The following is a 21,120-nucleotide window of genomic DNA, read 5'->3' on the forward strand; positions in this document are numbered from 1 at the left end:
AATGATATTTTAACATTTTTTTCTTAATTTTTTGAAAGTTAAAGATATAAATAGAACTTTTTAAAAGTTCCAATGTACTTTTGAAACAAAATACTAACCGATTCTATCTAAAAACTAATGAGTTTTTTTTTTCCTTATTGAAAATTTAGGGGTATTAATGAAACTTTTAAAGTTCAAATGGTGGTACAAAGTTAATTATATGTATTTTTCGATAATTTAAGTTATAAAATGTCTTCCTTCCTACTATTTTATTATATTGTTATTCCTATTATTTGATATTGGTTTGAGTTTCCAACATGTAATATTAAAAATATTAGATTATAAAAAAAATACTCTTGAACTTCGATATTTGTTAAAATCATTCCTATATTTTCAAAGTTGCAATAGTACATATGAACCTTCATGTGAAAATGTGAATATGAAAGGATGTGGTAGTAAAACAAAAAATTTGAACTATCATAACATTTTAGATCATTGTTACATTCTTCAAAGTCTCCATTTCGTTTAAAATTTTAAAGGAGTGTTTTTAGGGAAAGTTTTGAAATATTTATGAGTACTTTTGAAACAAAAGAGAAAGTTCAATAATATACATTTTTTATAATCTAACATTTCACAAAAATATATTCACTTAAAGCTTAGTTTGAAATTGCTTAACTTCCAAAATAATTATTGGAACTGTTGATTTGAGAAAATGAGTTATGACATGAAATAAAAATAGTATTTGATAAATTTCAATTTTAGGTTTGAAAAAATATAATAATTTAACCTTTTAATATAACATATTGGAGACTAGAAGGGTAGAGGATAACCTCCGATTTCTAAGGAGTAAGACCTTACCAATTACCAATGAGCTAAACTCATTACAAAATGAAAAGTCGTGACAACCTAGTACATCACTCACTAATTTGTCCTACACCCTGATCACTAATTTGTCCAATATGTGTTGTACTGTAAGACCTATACGCGTACTCCGCTGCATCAAATGTTTCATAGGACTTGTCCAATGCCCCTTTGTATCCACCGACTTGTCCATGACATTTGTGTCAGAATAAATAGATCCCTGGGATACGACCAACAAAAACGACATAGAATTTGTGTTTTCCATCTACCTATAATTTCAGGACATGCATAGTCAAAACGAGTAATCAACGTTGAAGTGAATGGTTTTTTTTTGGGAGTTGGGATGTAGAGGTTATGGTATAAGGGCCCCTTTATACAACCCACTACCTATAAAAAATAACGTATGCAAGTAGGTATGGTAGTTGACACATTATAAATGTCTCTAATGTAATAGTGACTAAGTATTATAGTACATGACATAATTGGATTTTCATGTGCCTAGTTAATTTTCAAAATTTATTGTAAGAAGTTTTTCATGTTATTTAACTTAAAAAGTATATAAGTAAAAACATCAATGTAAATAAAAGTATAGTTATTTCGCTATTTCAAACGTTTATTGCACCATAAATAAAAATATATTTTCAAATTTATAAACTTATTTTCAAACCTATTTTCAAACATATTTTGAAACGTATTTTGAAACTTATTTCAAACCTATTTTGAAACCTATTTTCAAACTTATTTTCAAACTTATTTTCAAACTTGTGAACTTGTAAAAAAAAAACTTCTCATAAGTGTATTATTTAATACTTCTTAGATTTATTTTAAAAATCACTCAAAACATATTATTATGTTCAAATTATTAAAGTGAACAATTATAATTAATGTTGGATTAATATTTGAAAACTACATAATAATAAGTTTGATATTGTGTTCATAATTATAAATTTGACATTGTGTTCATAATTTAATTTAACATAAATTAATATAATGGAAATAAAACTTGTAATTGAACTAAATTAATTTGATTGAGGATGTAAATTAATACAAACAAAAATTTAACAATACAATATAATATTTTTCTAATAACTTTGAGTTCGACATATTCTTGTTCAAGAAACAGAGGGGGGAAAATCCCAACATACAAGTTCAAAATACATAACAACGATACATTTGAAGTAAACAGTCCTCAACAAGTATAAGAAAGAAAGAATAGACAGTAATGAAGATCATTCCGAACTTAAAACTTACGAACCTCAAACTAGTTACAAAAGGTATGTTCGATTAGTTTGGGGTATGTTCGATTAGTTTGGGCCCTACACGAAAGAAAAAGAAGTTCAATTAGACCATAGTGATAATGTATGTTAATTCGATTCAAGAATAAAGAAAGAATAGACGGTAACGAAGATCATACCTTTGTTTATGTTCGGATTGAGCGATAGTGAAGACAATCCATAAATAGGGGGTAGAATAATCGGTTGACAGCCTAACAAAAACAAGAGAATGTTAGCGACATATCTTAATTCGACTATAAGAAAAGAAGGAGCCTACCTTATAAGTTGAGGTTAGAGGTGGAAAAAGGAAACAAAGTATATTGAAATAGCCGAACAACACATACTAGAATGGAAAATAGATTTAAGAGAAAGTTGAAATAAAAAGGAAGGTTGAGGGACTTACTAACACAGTTTAGAAAAGAGTTTGTGGAGAAGTCTCAAAAAATATGAACACGGATTGGGATATAAGTAGCGCATACAATAAGTAGGGTTGGTGAGGAAGGTTAGGTAAACTTAAGTGCACCTAACTCAATAAATTCAAACAGTAAACCCATATTAAAGAAAGTGAAGTCAAAAGTAAATAAATTAAGTAATGGTCAGGTCACTATTAATTTGGTGGTTGAACTAAAAAATGACATACAACATAATGAAGGCCTCAGGATTTCAAAAAACCATTTGATTGGAACAAATCCAACTCCAAGCAAACCAAATAAACAGTTTCAACAATTTCAAAGTTGAAATCAATTTTAAAATGTATAAAAATTAAATTCGTTTGAATGCTAAAAAAAATTAATGGAATAAAGCAAAAAATACATTCACTCAGAAAACAGGTTGAAAGGAAATAAAACTAAAACATAAATCATACTCCAAAGATAAGGAAAAATAGTTTCAAAAACAGTTTCAAACTCATCATCGACCTTACAAGGGAAAAAAAGAGAAAACATACCTGTTCTTAGGTGGATTGACCCCCACCAAGCTCCAATAACACAGTCTGCATTCCCTACCAGGGGTTAACTTGCCTCCAATTTACATGAAAAAGCAAAAGAAAAATGGCAAGGGAGGACACATGATTTAATATTGAAGCGACGAGAAAATCTGGATAAAAAAGTACGGAAGCAGACCAGAACAATAGACAGTAGTTGTAGGAGGAAGAAGAAGATTATAAAAATTATACAGGTTTGCAAGAAAGAAAATCAAACATGCACGAGGAAGAACAAAGACAGATTTAATAACATATAAATTGATAAAAAAAAAAAAATAATAAACTCATTCAAGCAAGTGGAACAATAGACAGTAGGAAAATAAAAACCATCAAGGTTTGCTTTGGACAGTCCAGAATCGGAATCACAAAAAGAACATTCAATAGTCCAGAATTAGAAAATTAAACAACGAAGGAAGAACATCAAACAACTTGAAGGAAGAATATCAAACATGCATGAGGAAGAATAGAGACGGATCTAATAACACATATATAGATAAAAAATTTTTTTATCAAGGTTCTCCTTTGGACAACAGGAATCAGAATAAAAAAAATATGAATAACATCAAACATGTATGAGGAAATCAAGACGAATTTAACGCTAATCGTCAGCGTAGATTAATGTAATTGCAGAAAAAAAAAAAGTAGAACTGAACAAAAAAAACCTAGATCTAACACTAATTGTCATCATAGAAGATGATAATCACAAAAAAAAAAAAGTAGATCTGCGCAAAAAAAAAAACCTAGATCTACTATAAAAAAAAACCAAAATATCGTTAGATCTATAACAAAATCGTTCGAAATCATAGAATAGACATACAGAGAAACCAAAAAAACCCAATCAAAATCAAAGAAACGAAGAGACGTATAGAGAAACAAAAAAAAAATACACGGAGGAACCAAAGCAGAGAACGAGTAGATGAAGAGAAATACAACCCATTCTAGTCGGAGAAACGAAAGACATACAACCCATTCCATCCAGAGGGAGAACGAAGAGATCAGACGAAGAAGAGAACCCAAACGGTGGAAGAAAGGAGAAAATGAGAAAAGAGAGAGTGGTGATTAATTACGCGTGACAGAAGAGATAGAGGGTTGAAGAATAGACCTATAAAAATGGGGCGTGAAACGAGAGAAGTAAACGAGGGAGTAAAACGATGGGTTGCCAGTTTCAAATTTCACCACCATCAAACACCAGGTGGACCTTTTAAGCCCACCCAACCCAACTCAAGCCCACCATCAAACAATCCCTTGGTGTATTAAGACCACGTTTACCCCAATAGACTTATTACATCAATGGTAATCCGAAAAGTGGGTCTCATTTGATTGTGTTTACATCAATGGTAATCTAAAATGTGGGTCTCATTTTATTATGTTTAGTATTGTTTACTTGTGTTTTGTACCTATACTGACATATTGACTCCAGTTCCAAATTGATTGAGAATTATGAATTTAGATGAATTTGGATTACATTTTTAAGTGCTTAATTTAAAAACAAGTCATTTTGAAGAAAAATTGGAGTATTTGACGACCAATCAAAATAATTTTTGAGGTGTATTTTAAACAAATTTTATCAAAAGAATTTAAATAAAAATGAACTTTTTAAAAAATACTTTTTTCTTAAGTCAAACGATAATGGTAACCGTAAATATGACATTCAAACATTATTAAAAAAAAAAAAAAAAACAAAAAGAGCAGCTTCTCTTCTAGTCTAGGAGGAGACATCATCTCTAGGAAGCCCAAGCCCTATGGTGGACCCACTTCAACCCGACCCGAACCCGACGATCCCATTGTTCGTCAAACCGGCCGAACCGCGAAGCACGAAAGAGGAAGAATTAGAAGGAGCAAGTCCAAGGTCTACCATCGCCGATTGCGTATTGTAATGGAGGTTGAACCAGACGAGAAGGAATTGAAAGCTGCCGGAGCTCAGCTCCTGCCTGACGGACGGCGAGGTCTCCGCATACATGGTTGGGAGATCGAGACTCACAAGCGCTCCATTCTTACCTCCTCCAATTTCGAGCAGTACTTTCTTCCGCTCTCCCTCTATCAATGATACACCTGTTTCTGTTTTTTGAAAGAATGTTGCGTCGTGCTAAATTGAACTTCTCTACTTCATGAAAGTCTGGAAATGGATTTTGCTATGACATCAAATAGTTTATCCCGCTTTGAAATCCGCTTTTCCCTTTCCTAAATTGAAATTTCTCGTTATCACTATCATTCAAATGCATCGTTAGCCTCAGTTGTGCTCCAGTTTTAATTTCTGAACAAAGATTTATCGGCTTGTGATGGCAGATAATTGTTGACTATGATTTTTTAAAAAATTTAAATTTAAACCTTCAACCGTTGTTTTAATAGCCAAGTGGTAATCTTCGTTCCATGTCCTGTACTCTATTGAGCATTATTTTGAACTACTATTTCTTTAGGTTTTAGGCTTTGAATGATATAATGTTGTTCTTAATCATGAATGGAACGTCCATGGATCATTTCCTATTCAGACAGAAGTATTTTTCTGGGAGGATGTAGTGATCGGTTTTTTAGTTCTATTAGAAATGGAACCGAGGGCGGACAAATTGTTGGAAGTTCTTTTGTTGCTGCTAAAAGTTAATGACTTCCTTTATCCACTGTAGTTTCAATTGAGATAACCCCTAGACATGCACATGCAAGAATCACAAATATGTCATGTAACGGTTGCACTTTGAATAATGTCACTCAATCTGCTTGTAGATGGGAACAGAAACTTCAAACGTCTCACTTGCCAGAGATGGTGTTCGGTGACAGTTTGTTAGTTCTCAAACATATGGAAACGGGAGTTCAAATTTATTTTAATGCCTTTGATGCTCTAACTGGGTGGAAAAAGGAAGCTCTGCCTCCTGTTGAGGTTCCTGCAGCTGCGAAATGGAAATTCAGAAGGTAATAGGAAATTTTTCTTTCTTGTCGATCTAATGAATGGAAAGTATTTACAAATTTACGTCAGTCATAGTTACATTATACATTACTTTTCAATGTTTATAATTTAGTGGCTGGTGAATTTTAAGAGGACTCCATTTGGCTTATATGTCTTAGTCTATAGTAATCTTAGTGAAATCTTGGTAGAAGGACTTATTTCTTTGAAGGGTTGCTAATGCATATTTAATTATCCTCTTTCTTTGTTGGTTCTTGATTGGAAGGCATTTTGTAAGTACTAAGTAGCTCGCTGGGCAGGGGAGCTCTCTTTCCCCGCCCTACGTTGTACCTCCAGTTTTTGTTTTATAATATTTCTGATGTTTCTTATAATATGTATATAGTTCCCACATCTGATGAAAGGTTTTCTTACTTGCTAGATAGAAATATATCTTTGTAGGATCTGACAATTTTATGAATTTGCAGCAAACCTTCCCAGCAGGTGATATTGGATTATGATTATACATTCACTACGCCATATTGTGGAAGTGAAACAATTGAAGCAGATACAGAGAAGGTAGATTCTTTTGCCCTTTATATAATTGGAAGCGGCAGTTTCTGGTTGAGTTGAGTTCTCGAATAGCTTTTGTTGGTTTGGGCATTTTTTGACCCATTAATATTTTTAGCAAGTAATTTTCATACTTATGGCCGTTCCGTTGGTACCTTGAGATTGAGGATCAATTTGAACTGCGAATGTGATTGCAAAGGCATTTAATTTCTAAACTGAAGAATGCAATTGCTGTGTCAGTGACTAGTATTTTCTATTAATGATCAGCGTGGAAGAGAGCAAACATGTGAAGAAAGCATTGGTCTCTGTTGGGAGGACAGCAAGGAGAAAATTGATTTAGTCTCACTCTCACTAAAGGAGCCTATCCTCTTTTATGATGAGGTAGGAAGTATGAAACATGGCAGAGCATATAAATGGAAGTATACACGAACATTTTGTGTATAATTTTTTTTGGGGGCAAAAATCAGTTTATACTCCTTTTGGAGGTTGTATCACCTAAACCTAAAACTAGCAATTTTCTCAATTAAAACTCTAAACTTTCATAAGTGAATAAATTTAAACCTATTTTTGGGGGTAAAAATCAATTTATACTCCTTTTGGAGCCTATCCTCTTATTAGTATGAATATAAGTAGTTTTTCATCTTATTGTCTTTCTCTATTTTTCTCGACTTATTTAAGAAGAATTTTGTGTTCATTTCTTTGCTATTTTAGTAGGATTTTGAGCAAAGAATAATTTATTTAAGTGATTTTGAGTTGAACTGAAATAAACTTACATGAAAATAGTTATAAATCACTATTGGATGGTCTAAATTGATTTACTTGAAAGTTTAGGTTTTAATAGATACAATTATTATTATGAGATTTTAATTGATACGAGTCTCGAAGTTCTTGGGGGTATAAATTGAATTTTTCACATTTTGTTTTGTTTTGTTTTATTTAAGTCCTCCCTTTGTGGTATATTCTTTCCTCCCCTGATCTAACTGTTCATGGAACTCAACAGGTAATCTTATATGAGGATGAGTTGGCTGACAATGGCATATCACTTTTAACAGTTAAAGTGGTAAGTTACCAAATTATGATGTTACCAGTATGAAAGTAATGTTTTTGCTAAAGTACTATTATATCTCCAGGGACTTACATTTTTTTTGTTTGAATTTCTAGAGAGTCATGCCAAGTGGTTGGTTTCTTCTTTTACGTTTCTGGGTAAGTTATCACTCTTGATTTCTTGAATATCTAACCATCATTTTTCTAAGAATTTTTAAACCATTTTCACTCACTTATAGTTATCTTAGCATTTTTTATGAGAGAATGTTAGGACAATTGAAGAACTTTAGTTCTTTGGCTTACCATTTCTTTTCCTCTCTAACTTTGGTTCTACAGCTTAGAGTTGATGGAGTGCTTATGAGATTGAGGGACACTCGTATGCATTGCATATTTAGCAACAGTGAAAATCCAATAATTCTTCGAGAAACTTGCTGGAGAGAGGCTACGTTTCAAGCTCTCTCTGAAGTAAGAGTTCATTGGCTATTGCATGCTAAGGTTTGCTTGTGTTGGGGAAAGATGTTAAACTCAAAATATAAAATACTAATCCTTCGGAACTTTTATTTTCCTGTGCCCCAAGGGATAACCCCTTTGGCAAGGGCTTGGAATCTCTTGGTTATACCAGCTTAGAGGTCCTAAGTTCAAGCTTTTGAGTGAGATTAATAAAAAAAAAAAAAAAAAAAAAAATCTTTAATGTCTCCTAGTTCTGGATCTTGGGGAGGGGCCAGGTGCCAGGTGCCGTAGGTATAGGGTAACAAAACTCCAATTCTTGGTTATATATGTAATAAAAAAATCAGCATGTGTAAAATATTAGCTTGAAAAGGAATATAATGTACGTGCTCAAGCTTTGTTAAAAAAAATTCTCTGTGATGTTGGAAACGTTATCTTCAGAACTCAAACTCATTTAGGTACAAGAAACTTTTATGCCCATGGATGTGTAGTGTTATGTACCGAATTATCAAAAGTTAATTTAGAAACTTGCTTAAGCATCAGTTAGTATCATTTTACATATAGTTTTTATTTGATTTTGATTCCAAAATCAGAATATTATGCATTAGACAAGACTGAGAAAAAAGAAATACTGGAATGCATGTTATAGGAGCAAATAGTAAAATTATTCTCGCTACAACAGTCTCCATATCTTCTTCCTAAAAAGCTCATATTTTCAGTTGTCTTGTTCAATTTGATGATGTTTTTATCCATGAACGTTATCTGAATCGATGAATTGATATGCAGAAAGGATACCCGTCTGATTCTGCAGCCTATAGCGATCCGAGTGTCATCTGTGACAAACTCCAGATCATTATGCAAAAGAATCAAAAGCTTAGAGTCTCTGGTAAATTATGATCTTGTAAATTGATACCACATCATTCTAGTTGATTAGCATTTCCTCATGTATGTTGGTGCTGAAGTTTTTCACTTATAACATTTATTCCATAAGTTGTTTGCATCTTTTTTCTAGGCATAATGTTGTGGAAACTGGAAAAGCACATAACATTAGGTAAAGGATAATGGAAAATACCTCTATTTCCCCCCTCCAAACTTGCATAATTTTAAAAGACTACTCTAGGAAGCATTTCCAATCAAACTATGAATAGAAAATCTTAGGCATCTATCTAGTTGGATCAGAATCGAGTAGTCAATTCATAGGCCAAACCCATGGCTTAATCAACTAACTAGATTTATATTTATTTATTTATTCAGTTTGGTCATGTCATTATTGTTTAGTTAGGTCACAAACTTTTCCAATGTCACTAGGAATGATATTTGCGTACTTTTATAGAACAACCTAACTGGAAAAAAAAAAAAGAGGTGAATAAGTAACTAATCAAGAGTTCAAAAATTTACATCCTCATCATTCTCTGTTAAAAGTAAAAAAAGAGTCATATTTATGCGACCTGAAACTACATTTCGGTTATTTTAAAAAAGAATAACTACCTTCCTATTGGTGCTTATGGAATTCTAATATTTATGCTAAAATTGTCTAAGCAAACATGACAAAATCAAAGATTGCTATAGTCACACATGTATAAGTGGGATGGGGAAAAAATAATAATTAAAGAACAGATATATGCCTGGTTCAACTTTTCTCCCGTTGCACTATAATTGTTTTTTGGGTTGTAATATAAATTAGTGTTTCTGACTGTGTATGCATAGTAGGAGAAATTGTTGCGATAGTATGGTCACCACTTTTGTAGCGGTTTGACTCACCTGACTTGCATGTGTCTTAATGGTTTTTGGAGAAAAGGTGATCTACTAAAAAAAAAATTGCACACCGGTGTGGTACTTGCCATATCGTTTTCAATGCTTAAGTTTGTCCAAATATTTTTCGATGTAGCAGGAATTTAGAGAATAAGAGTGAACGTAGCTTTCAATTGGTGTAAAGGAAATATTTATTAGAGGGTTTGACTTTGACCCATCCTCGGATTTGGAATGGAGAACGGAAACAAGATAACCAAGGGGTTATTGGGTCTTGCAAGCCCCATAAAGTGGGAAGCACCTCGACCCGTTAGGTCTTTGGTTACGCCTTGGGGCCCAAATTCCTGTTAATCTCAAGATGGGTCTAGATTGGGCCTAACCTACCTCGATCTTATCCCTTGGTTTCATCTTCCTTTTTGAGCTTGTTCCTGAGGTCTAAACTGCCAGTAACATTAGCTTCCACTCCCTAGTTGAGATTCATGATTTAGCCTTTGACGGTCTTAGGTTGGAGTTGTACATTCGGTGCTCAATTTGGAAGTATTATCCTTTGTTGATGTTTAGTTCAAGATATGATATAAGGGCAGTTCTCAGATTATTCTTGGGATGACTCATCAAACCCATTGGTCGATTTTAGGCTTTCTTTAGTTTAAAAGGCTTGAGGGTTGTTCTTAGATTATTTTTGGTATGACGTGTCAAACCTGTTGAGCTTATTTTGAATTTTGGTTAAAAAAACTCTAGGGAAGCTTCCAAATTATCCATGAAATGATCCGTCAATCCCGTTGGGTTGATTTTTGGCTTTACTTGGTTTAAAATGCTTTAGGGTAGTCCCTACATTTCTTTTTGAATGACCCACTAAACCCAATTAGCCAATTTTGGGCTTGGATATAGTGTGAAATTCTTCCAGTATTTTTTTGGAGAATGATTTAGCCACTAGGTGACCATTATTGGCCACGTGTCACACTATAATTTGTTAGATGGTAGACTAGGGTTGTTTTGGGGTTCTTTTTAAATTATTTTTTTTTAATGCTATTTCACTCTCTCTGTCCATGACCAATGAGGGTAGCCACAGTGTTCATTGAACTTCTCCTGAAAGGGAGAAGTCTTATCCTAGTGAGTGAAATTCTAGCGCCACATACTATGTTATCTTCACCTGAGCTTTGAACAAGTAACTTATGCACCTATTGGGTTTTTGCCATTCTCGATGACTGGTGCTCAACTTGAGTAGATATGGTACCAATATGGCGTCCCTAAAAGCAAGTTCTGATGAAAATATAGACAATCCTTCCACGAAGTGACTTTCTATTTGACTATGTATCACTTTGGGGTTCGTCTTCTCCATCCTTTTTTTTCTTTGGAATTTCTTAGCTTTAGTCTAACTCTTGTTCAAATTTTCCTAATGGGTGGAGTCACCTCATCTGTAGCCACTCGCTTTGGTAACAATATAAAGATGGATCTCCCATGGCCATTTCCACTTTTTTGTCTCTTTAGATTTTTGAAATATGCTACATTCATCCCAACTCCAAAGACTGTTCAATCGAGATGATGACTTAGTTGTTCTTTAAGAATGCTGTGAAACTGTAGATTGTATTAGAAATAATCATCAATAACAGAGATAGGAGATTCACTAGAACATTTTGAAGAGAGTTATTTAGACTTTTGCTCTCTAAGCTGACTATCTTTTCTAGCTACCACTGCTAAATAGATGGCCAGACAGAGCGGTTCAATAGTATGCTCGAAGAGTACTTGGGCGACTTCATCAATGCTCGATAGAAAAATGAGTCAAAATACTTGACATTGCATAGTTCAATTTCAATTGTTGGAAGAGTTCATCATCTGGAAAGACCCCATTGAAATAGTATGTGAAAGGAAATTGCTTATGCCCCATGTTGTTGACCACCTACATGCCGAGAAGGGCCACCAAACCTGGAACTGGCTCGACCTACCTAGAAAAGGCGTTGGACTGAATGAATCAGTGGACAGGCCTGAAGCGATGACCATTTCAGTTCTAAGTTGGGGACCAAGTGTTGACAAGTTGAGGCTTGAGCAATTTCGTTTTTGGGGCAATTGAGATGAATGACTTAAGGTCATGCAGAAAGTGGAAAAAGCACCCTACAGGTTCAACTTCCTTCTTGGATGAGGATCCACCCGATCATTCATGTAAGCAACTTAAAGCCCATCATTAGACACCGAAGATTTTGTTCAAAATGGAAATTTCATGTCTTTTGGTCACAATGAAGAATACTTTTGTAGTTTCACGTCTTCTGGTCACAATGAAGAACATTTCGTAAAAGGAATATTAGTCGAAACAACCCGTCGAGCTGGGAACATGTGTATAGATTTGAAAGAGTTCCTAGTGAAGTGGAAAGGACTCCTAGATGTAAAGATTAGCTAGGAGTGGACTAAAGTGGAAAGATCGGTGCTACTAATCTTTCTTATTTTTAAGTAAGAATATATATTAAAAGAAAATAAACGATACCATATCTTTTTTCTTTTTTCTTTTTTTTTATGCCAGTTACACTATCAAGAGATCCAATGTCAAGTCAACTTCCCTTTGAATTGAACTTGCTCAAGTTGGAAGAGTATCCTTGGAGAGGTGCCAATAACAAATTTTTTTTTTTTTTTGGAGGAACTTTGGTACACTAGGACGAATTCTAGCCGCATCTTTGCTCAGTTCGAGGGTAAGAAAGATTAAGCTTGTTTATCCATCATGACTTCCATTCCAAGTTTGTAAGCATTCATTATTGGGGAAAGAAAGAAAAAAGAAAAAAAAAAATCTCTTTATCACATCTTCCCTTAACCTATTATGAGGAATGGAAGGAATAATCTTGGCTTCTTCTTCTAGGAACCCTGCCTTAATTTTCTCCTCATTCTACTTTCCTTAACATTCCATTAAATATAATACAGTTCTATCTTTTATACTGCCTGAAACATGGCAAGGTTTATTGTTACCCTCTCGAAAGAGTCATGGTTCGTTCTTAAAGTTGACGCTTAAGTCATTCCATACTCTGAAATGACAATCTTTCTTAAACAAATCACGTTCCCAAAGAATGCTCTGCCAAGCATACGAAGGGTCGTTTCCAACTTGTGATGTGAGATAGTTCTCGCTGTGCAAATCTCTCTTGAAGGGCCATTTACAAGAGATTGTCAGGATTCTTTAATGATCTCTAGCTTTGCTTACCTAATATTTGGGCGAACAAACTTAAATTTCTAAAGTCAAGGCCTTGGCCTTGGCTTTTTTTTATGCACGAGTAATTTCAGTTCTGTCAGTGAATCTTTCTAGTTTCTTAATTTGCATCCCACCAAAAGTTAGCACAAGTCGCATTTAAATCATGACACAAACTAACAATGAGTTGAAAAGAAGTCATTGTATAAGTTGGAATGGCTTGTGCAACAACTTTTATATGAAAATCTCCTTACCTCCCACATGGAGTTTCTCCTTCCAACCTTATATGACCTGACCTTCTAGAGCCTCTCCTGGATAGCTTTAAAGATCTCACATTTATTTCAAGTACTTGGCGGTAGACGTATGCAATACTTGAAGCTCGTCAGTTATAAATGTCCTCATTTCCTCGCATATATTTTTACCAACCATAAATAACATTTACTTGTCGCAATATATCACTTGCCTAGATGTTGCATAATCTTGAAGAATGGCTTTAATCGTTTTGCAATCCTTGTGGGTAGCCTTAGAAACCAATAAGTTGTCATTTGCATATAAAACAAGTGAGTAATAGGATCATATATGTTAAGGGTTGCTGATAAGCCTTTTGTACATGGTTGAAATTAATAAAGAGATGAAGGGTCTCTCTCGAAGAGGAAGATGTGGAGTAAAGCTATTGTGTCAAAGTTCTATTAATCGAAGTTGAGAAAGATACCAATTCTACACAATCTGTAACAAAGTTGATCTACCTATTTGAAAATCCCAATTTATCCATCACTTAGCTCCATTCTACTTGGTCATACACCTTTCTCATGTCTAATTTCATTCCAACATCGCTTCTCCGTCGATGATCGTTTTATCATATATCTGATGCACTAGGACAATGCTAATTGTGAGGGTGAAATAATTGAATCAGAACGCTTTTGGGTCGATTTACAATGAGTTTAGATATGATCTTGTACACATTACAGAGGCTTAATAGGGTGGAAATCTTCCATACGCCTAGGCACTGCAATCTTGGGAATTAGCAGAATCTATTTTCCATTCTAATTTCCATATACAAGTTCATTGACTACCCTAAAAGTTTGGTTAAATAAGGCCAACCCTTTTTTTATTTAAAAAAAATAGAAATTAACAATTATGGGTAAATTTAAGGGTATTTAATTTTATTTCTTAAACAAGAAAGTGGCTAGAATAAATATATTCGCTTTTCTTTTTGGAAAAAACGATATTCTTTTTAATTGAAGTTGTTAAACCAATTAAGTATAAAGAATTATATGTCAGTTTCAAAACAAAAAACAGTGCAAGATGATGAAAATGTCGTTAAAAGTTATATTTTTAGCTAACATGAGTATAATTTAACTAGTTAGAGCATTATATATTTTTTTTTTTACTAAAATGTTAGATGTCAAATTCTCACTACATGATGTTTAACTAAAAAAAATTTGGAATTTACAAACATTTTTAGATTAATTAGTGATTTTTTCATGAACAATCTTTTGTGGTATTGGATTTCTTTTTATAGTGAAAATGCCATAGAGTGGGAATCAGGATAATTATTTTAAATAATAAAACTGTTGAAAATATTTACAAATAATAGTAAAACATCATAGTTTATTTATGATAGATCGTGAAAGATCTAGATAGACACAGATAGTAGTCTATCGTAGATAGACAGTGAAATTTTGTTATATTTGTAACATGTTTTTGTTTATTTTCTTATATTTGAAAACATCCTTTTTTTTTCAAGAAGATTTATGGTATGTTTAGGATGCATTGTCGTCTAATTTAAAAAATAAGTCATTTTGGAAGAAATTGGAGTGTTTGACAACCACTCAAAATAACTTTTGAAGTGTATTTTCAACAATTTAGTCATACGTGTTTAAATAAAAATGAATTTTTCAAAAACACTTTTTTCTTAAGTCAATCCAAACAGATCATTTGAAAATGGAACCAGTTCGTAAATCACACTTAATAATTACTACATCTAAACAAAAGGGAGATAATTTGAAATAAAAGAGAGACATGTATATTGCTTTGTACTTTGCAAATTGGAGGGTGAAATTAGAGCCAAGATTTAAAAAAGCATCATGGGTTAACCTAAAATTTAAATATATTACGCGTTTCTTTGACATCGTGAGTTTGATAAATGACTTAGAAAGAAGAAATAAATTCAATTCATGATAACTGCTTACCTAAAATTTAAATGTATTACGAGTTTATTTGACGCTCAAATGTTTAAGGTTAGGTGGGTTGTCCTATAAATTTCGTCAAGGTGTGTGGAAGCTAAATCATATATTATATTTTACATCACAATACAAAAATGAATATTCAAACTTTGACCTTTTAGAAAGCCAAGACACTTGTTTATTGAACTATGTTCATTTTTTCCTTCGAGTACAATAGGGGTAAAAGGATTCAAACCATAGATCTCTGGATCACTAACACGTACTATATAGTAGTTGAACAATTCATATTGACAGCTACGTTTACATTTACTTAAAACTATGAGTAAGAAGATTATTATATTTTAATGTTAAACGAGTTAAACTATGCTTATACATCAAATCATGTGTTATATATTTTAATATTTTTCCACATTTTGCCTCGGATATTTGAACTAAAAATCTCCCTCTACTAAAAAAAAGTGATTATCATCCATTGTTTTCATATCGCCTACCACAACAGAATTTGAGAAGAAAAAAGAGCTATGGCTGTACTGAGTACTCCTATAGTATTTGCATATTTTGTTGTCTCCATTTCCATGCCACCATTGAGATTCATCCATGGCCATTTCATTCCACAATAGATCAAAATAGCACATAAGAAAAGAAACCCCACTTCCAAACTCGAATTAGAAATCGAAACTCCCAATTATTAAGGCCCCGTTTAGTAACCATTTGGTTTTTGGTTTTCAGTTTTTGAAAATCAAATCTATAAACACTCATTCCACTTCTAAATTTCTTACTTTGTTATCCACTTTCTACCGATATTTTCAAAAGCGAAACCGAATTTTAAAAATTAAAGACTTGTTTTTCGTTTTTAGAGTGACTAAGAATTCAACTCTTTTACTTAAAAGATAAAACCACGATAAGAAATTGAGAAGAAATAAGCTTAGTTTTTTAAAAACCAAAAACTAAAAACCAAATAGTTACCAAACGGGGCCTAAAGCTTTAAATTCAAATCTAGTTTCATCGGTGGCTCTGTTTGCTGTTGTGTGTTCAACCGGAAACTCCCTGGCCAAGTTAAGTCCATCAATTCATCCTCCAACAAGGGACGGCCGTGCTGGCGCCGGCGTTGTCGAACCTTGCAACTGTAGCAGCAGATCCTCCATGGCTATGGGGTTCTCTATTTGGCCTCTGCAGAAGAAGGGAATGAGGCTTAACACACAAAGATCTAACCATTAAATTAGCAGCATTATTCATTAATGGTGGCAAACCCATCATGGCCATTATTCTTTGGAACTGGTATCTTCTTGCTGCTCCTCTCTCCCTTTTGTGAGCATTTTGGTGGCCTCCCAATGCTTGTGAGCTATAAAATTTCCTCATACAAAAGTTACAAGAAAACATTTTTGCAGTTGAATTGTTTGGCTTGTTCATCAATGGCTGAGAATCAGAATCTATGCCATTTGAGAGCTGCAAATTCCCACCCAAGCTCAGATTCAGCCACCCTTTTGCAAGATTTTCATTTGCTATTGATTCATTTCTATTGATTTTGGTGGAACTTGATTCATCTGGCTTTTGGGAATCTGTTAATTCTGCTGTTTCTTCATTATCTTCCATCACTTTCCTTGAGAAAAGTAGGGAGTTTGGGTATGGGTATGAGAATGAGGAGAGATCTTAGAGAGTGAATTTGGATATATCTTTGTTTTGTTGGCCTTAAAAATTGGCCTTTTTTGTCTGGTTTCTATTTGGTTTTTGCCCCACTTAGTCAGGCTTGGTCTTGAGGAGACATTGGATTATGTAATTAAAGTTTGTTGCTTTGCTTACTTTTTTTTCCCTTGGCCTTATTCTCTCCAAAGTTGGCATTGAAACTTTTTAGATAGAACTCTCGTTTTTGGAGTGACACACCTATAAAGTTGACAATACCAAATAATATGACAACAATGGTCAAATCATGATCTTTGAATATGTTTCAGTTGCCTGCCATTTTTCATTCACATCCATATCATTTTGGGGCATCTAAGTTTAAGGAATAGGAATTAGAATAACTTCACTTCCTATTTGATGCAAGCCGTTTTTGGACTCTATTATGACTGTAAGAATATCGATTTAATGACTTATTAGTTTCTAAACAACTCTTCAAACTTAACTTTCAAAACTAAACAACTCCACTCCCGACGTCAAGTTTTCCTTTTGAGCTTGCATTTCAGTACGCAAGAAGAATGGATTTTTTTTAATTGTATTTTTTCCCTAAATATAATTATATCAAAGTTCTCGTAAAGAATCTAAAAAATTATAAGAGATATGAACAATCTTTGAGCTTGAGAAAGAGTGGCTAAGTTGCCTTTTCAATCAATTTTAAATCACTACTTCGTTACTGAGCTAATTCAATGCAAGTTACATCGAATCCAAGCCTTACCTCAAATATATTCGTCAGTATGAATTGAGATAAATATCTTAGTAAAAATTATTGCGTTTAAATTACAAAGTTTTGAAATTTAATGATTTTGTCCAACATGTCCTAAAATCTTATAAATCTTATAAAGTGTCTAACATATCTAAATATAGACAACTTGTAAGAAACTATTCTTAAAAGCCATTCATTTATATAATAAACCAAACCAAAACCAAAGGAAAAAAAGTACAACTAATTTTTTAAAAAGGGTTATCAATTTAGATTCTTTCTTTTATCTCATTTAAAGATTAAAGATGTGGATTAACACAAGAGAGAGAGAGAGAAGGGAAGGAAAAAAAATGGTAACTTTGTGCTAAAAAATAGAGCAAAATTGGTTGCTATCTTGATCTATGCCTTTTGTAATTCATTTCAATTATCCGACAAAAAAAGATAAAAGATATTTAATGAAAAGAAAGAAGAGTTTGTCATATGACAAACAACAGTTAGACAATTGAATAAGTTAAAAAAATGGGTATAACTCCAAATGCATCCAAGTTAAATAATAATAATAACCCATTTGAATGAGATGGGCTTCACAAACGTCATATGCAAGAGCAGCAGCATAGTAATGATGCTAGTGACAACCTAGACAACTGAGGAGTGGAGGTGGTGGTGGTATTTCTTAGTGCCTTTTTGATTTGATCTTTTGTTGGGGATGAAAATTGGCTCACACATAGATACTGAATAATAGAAAAAAAATGGGGAAAAAAAAACCCCAAAAAACCAAGGGGGTTTAAAATTGGTTTTTCTTAATAAGGAAGTGTGTAAATAGGCTTCTTCATGTGGGTGCTTCCTCCTTGCTCAAAATAGAATTATTGGTGAAAAATAGGCATCATCAAAAGGAAACACCGCAAGCCAAAAAGCTACTAAATTCAACAGTTACCAATTCTATCACACATCCAAATGATTGTCTTGTCAATGATTTGATTGGATTTGGTATCTAACCCACTAATTTCACTTTACAACCTTATGACACATTTCATATAAGAGTGTATGAAGCACCAACTCGTTGCTAGAGTGATTTATCATATCCTTTTGATGTCTGTGACTTTAAATATAATAGTGATGTTTACAACTATTTATAACCTACAATCAAGTATAGTAAATACTATTTCAAAATTTTTTTTGTTATAACATTTACTACTTTTTACTCACTCTCACTTTCCAACCACACTAAAATAGTTTGCACCTCAAATATCGATTATTATGACCCAGACTAAGATAGTTTACCCCCCAAATACATATTATTATAACTCACAAATTATAATAATCACTAACTATATTAAGTAATTCAATATCCCAAACCCTCCTTATAACTATCAACACTGAATAATCTGCCGCCATTACATGTCCAAGTTCAGATTTTACTTTGACATCTTTCATCAGTTCCCTTTTTCTTAATTAAGAATTCTTTGCTGATCAGTGAAGCAACTAAGTTGTCTTTTTCTTGCTAAATATGTCTGCCCATTTAATATTCTTAACCTAATATACGCTTCACATTAGACAACAAGAAGAAATGACTTGCTTGATAGATAATCTAAAATCATAAAGCTAAAAATAAAAGTCTCGTTTGGTAATCATTTTATTTTTATTTTTGTTTTTAAAAATTAAGTTTATAGATACTACCTTCACATCTAAATTTCTTTATTTGTTATCTACTTTACGCCAATAGTTTAAAAAACCAAGCGAAAGTAGCTTTCAAAAAGTTGTTTTTGTTTTTAAAATTTGACTAAGAATTCAACCATTGCACTTAATAAAGATGCAAATCATTGTAAGAAATATGGATGAAATAGACTTAATTTTAAAATACCAAAACCAAAAACTAAATGGTTACCAAACAGAGTCAAAATAATCCGATCGAAATTTAATCCATTGTTCAAAATGTGTTTGATATGATATATATATATAAAACATAAAATTAGTTATAACTTATAGTTACCCACTAAATACTAGATTGAAGTATAACTATTATTAATTAATTTATGAATGCATTTTACATTACCAACATTTTTTTTCTATAATTATTATTTTATAATATCATATAATTCATAATTATACAAATTTAATACATAAAATACTATCTTAACACTTTTAATCATGGAATCCAAAAAAAATTTAAAGATGTATATGAGATAAACACATAATCACCAAATGTAAAAATTTTAAACACAATCTAAATGGTCTACCAAACAACCACACTGCACTATTGTTTTAGCTAAACTATTCTCTTTCTCAAGACATATAATGGTAGACTCTGTGTAAGTACAGTGGGAGAAGCATTAAAAAGCCACTTGTTCAATTGCCCTTTGGCCCTTGACAGAATGACCTCTCAAAGCGACAAGTTACCACTTCCCTGTAACAGTAAAGGAATCCATAAGAGAATCCTCTCTCTCAACTAAAACTCACGTACGATCTCATATTTCCATCCACAAGAAGACCCACTTAGTCGAACTAAACTAATGTTTACTTCAGAGAATAAGATTTCATTCAAGCAATCTCATTCACCTTTTGATACCGTCAGTTTAATCAGTGTCCTAACTCTACAATACTACCCCAATCCATTTCTATCTAACAAGTTCTCGATGGATAATGACCATGCAGCCGGTTTATACTTGACAGATCACAGACAGCACTTGTAGAGTTTAAAAGAGGCTGCATAAAAAGGTAAAGTTTTACAGCACTTGTGGGTTTGTGTTGGTTAAATTTTGATGATTAAGCTTGCTGAGTTGGAAAACTAATTTAATAAAATTTATTTATTATTTCTTCTTCCCCATCTTTTCTCTCTATCCCATCATTTGCTATTGTAGTCGACGCACCCTAGTTATCCCTGTAACTTTCGTTCCTCTAAAACAAATCTCAGGTCCATTTTTGTACTTTTGGTCTCTATAAAATAAATCCCATGATTCTCCTTCCCTTCTCTTTCATCAAATATAATCTACAAAACCAAATGCATTTTAATGGAAGTCCTCAACCTTAACAAAGATTCGAATGTGCTTACATTTGTACCCTCATCAAACATCAAACATTTGAAAACCACAAATCGAGTTCGAGGAAGGTCCATACTAGTTGACCCTATAAAGAAAAGTTTTTGAATATGGCCGAAGCCAGCAGGGAAATTGTCACTACGCTCAAATATCACCGAGTCACCACGAATATATGGAAAAAGAAGAAATAACAAATAAGCAACATAATTGTGGCTTAGGGTTTCGGTTTTTCAATCAGCAAGTCTAATCAACAATATGGCCTCTCATATGGGAGTTTTGTTGTTCCATTTCATGAAAGGTGGGTATAACGGAATTGGGGATTAGGGGTTCAGTTTTGTTGCTTTTCTTGGACTTCCATCTCAGAATTCATCTAGACAAGACACAAGATTCTGTAAAGATCATCAAACACCAGCTCTGTTATGGAAATTTGGAGAATCAATCTCTTAAATTGTCTGAACTTGAGAATTTCAAAGAGAAGTATCATTGAATGGTTTTGTTTTGGGGAATGAGAGATTTAAAATCCCTTCTTCAGCTTCGAATTTTTCAAAGGAATTGGAAGTGAAGGTTGAAAGTTAATGTAT

General features: G+C 33.0%; 1 protein-coding gene, 1 long non-coding RNA gene and 1 pseudogene across 2 annotated transcripts; 1 reads left to right on the plus strand and 2 right to left on the minus strand.

Moving 5' to 3' along the window:
• Positions 1 to 1,974: 1,974 nt before the first annotated feature.
• Positions 1,975 to 3,409, minus strand: LOC150036156 (uncharacterized). Its single transcript, XR_016529588.1, has 3 exons — positions 3,061 to 3,409; positions 2,255 to 2,326; positions 1,975 to 2,156 (listed from the first exon to the last, which is right to left on the minus strand). It is a non-coding gene; the product is annotated as an uncharacterized LOC150036156 (long non-coding RNA).
• Positions 3,410 to 4,907: 1,498 nt separating this feature from the next.
• On the plus strand, positions 4,908 to 9,121 carry LOC120077541 (TIP41-like protein). The gene is made up of 8 exons (XM_039031453.2): positions 4,908 to 5,112; positions 5,815 to 6,000; positions 6,457 to 6,547; positions 6,806 to 6,919; positions 7,539 to 7,598; positions 7,700 to 7,741; positions 7,919 to 8,047; positions 8,816 to 9,121. Exons 1-8 carry the CDS (start codon positions 4,973 to 4,975, stop codon positions 8,924 to 8,926), a joined length of 873 nt encoding a protein of 290 aa, XP_038887381.1. The 5' UTR covers positions 4,908 to 4,972; the 3' UTR covers positions 8,927 to 9,121.
• Positions 9,122 to 15,550: 6,429 nt separating this feature from the next.
• On the minus strand, positions 15,551 to 17,506 carry LOC120078511 (zinc finger protein 7-like; annotated as a pseudogene).
• Positions 17,507 to 21,120: the final 3,614 nt, after the last annotated feature.

The sequence above is a fragment of the Benincasa hispida genome, chromosome 5 (genome assembly GCF_027475165.1).
Source record: "Benincasa hispida cultivar pf3 chromosome 5, pf3_genome.v1.1, whole genome shotgun sequence".
Lineage (NCBI taxonomy): Eukaryota > Viridiplantae > Streptophyta > Magnoliopsida > Cucurbitales > Cucurbitaceae > Benincasa > Benincasa hispida.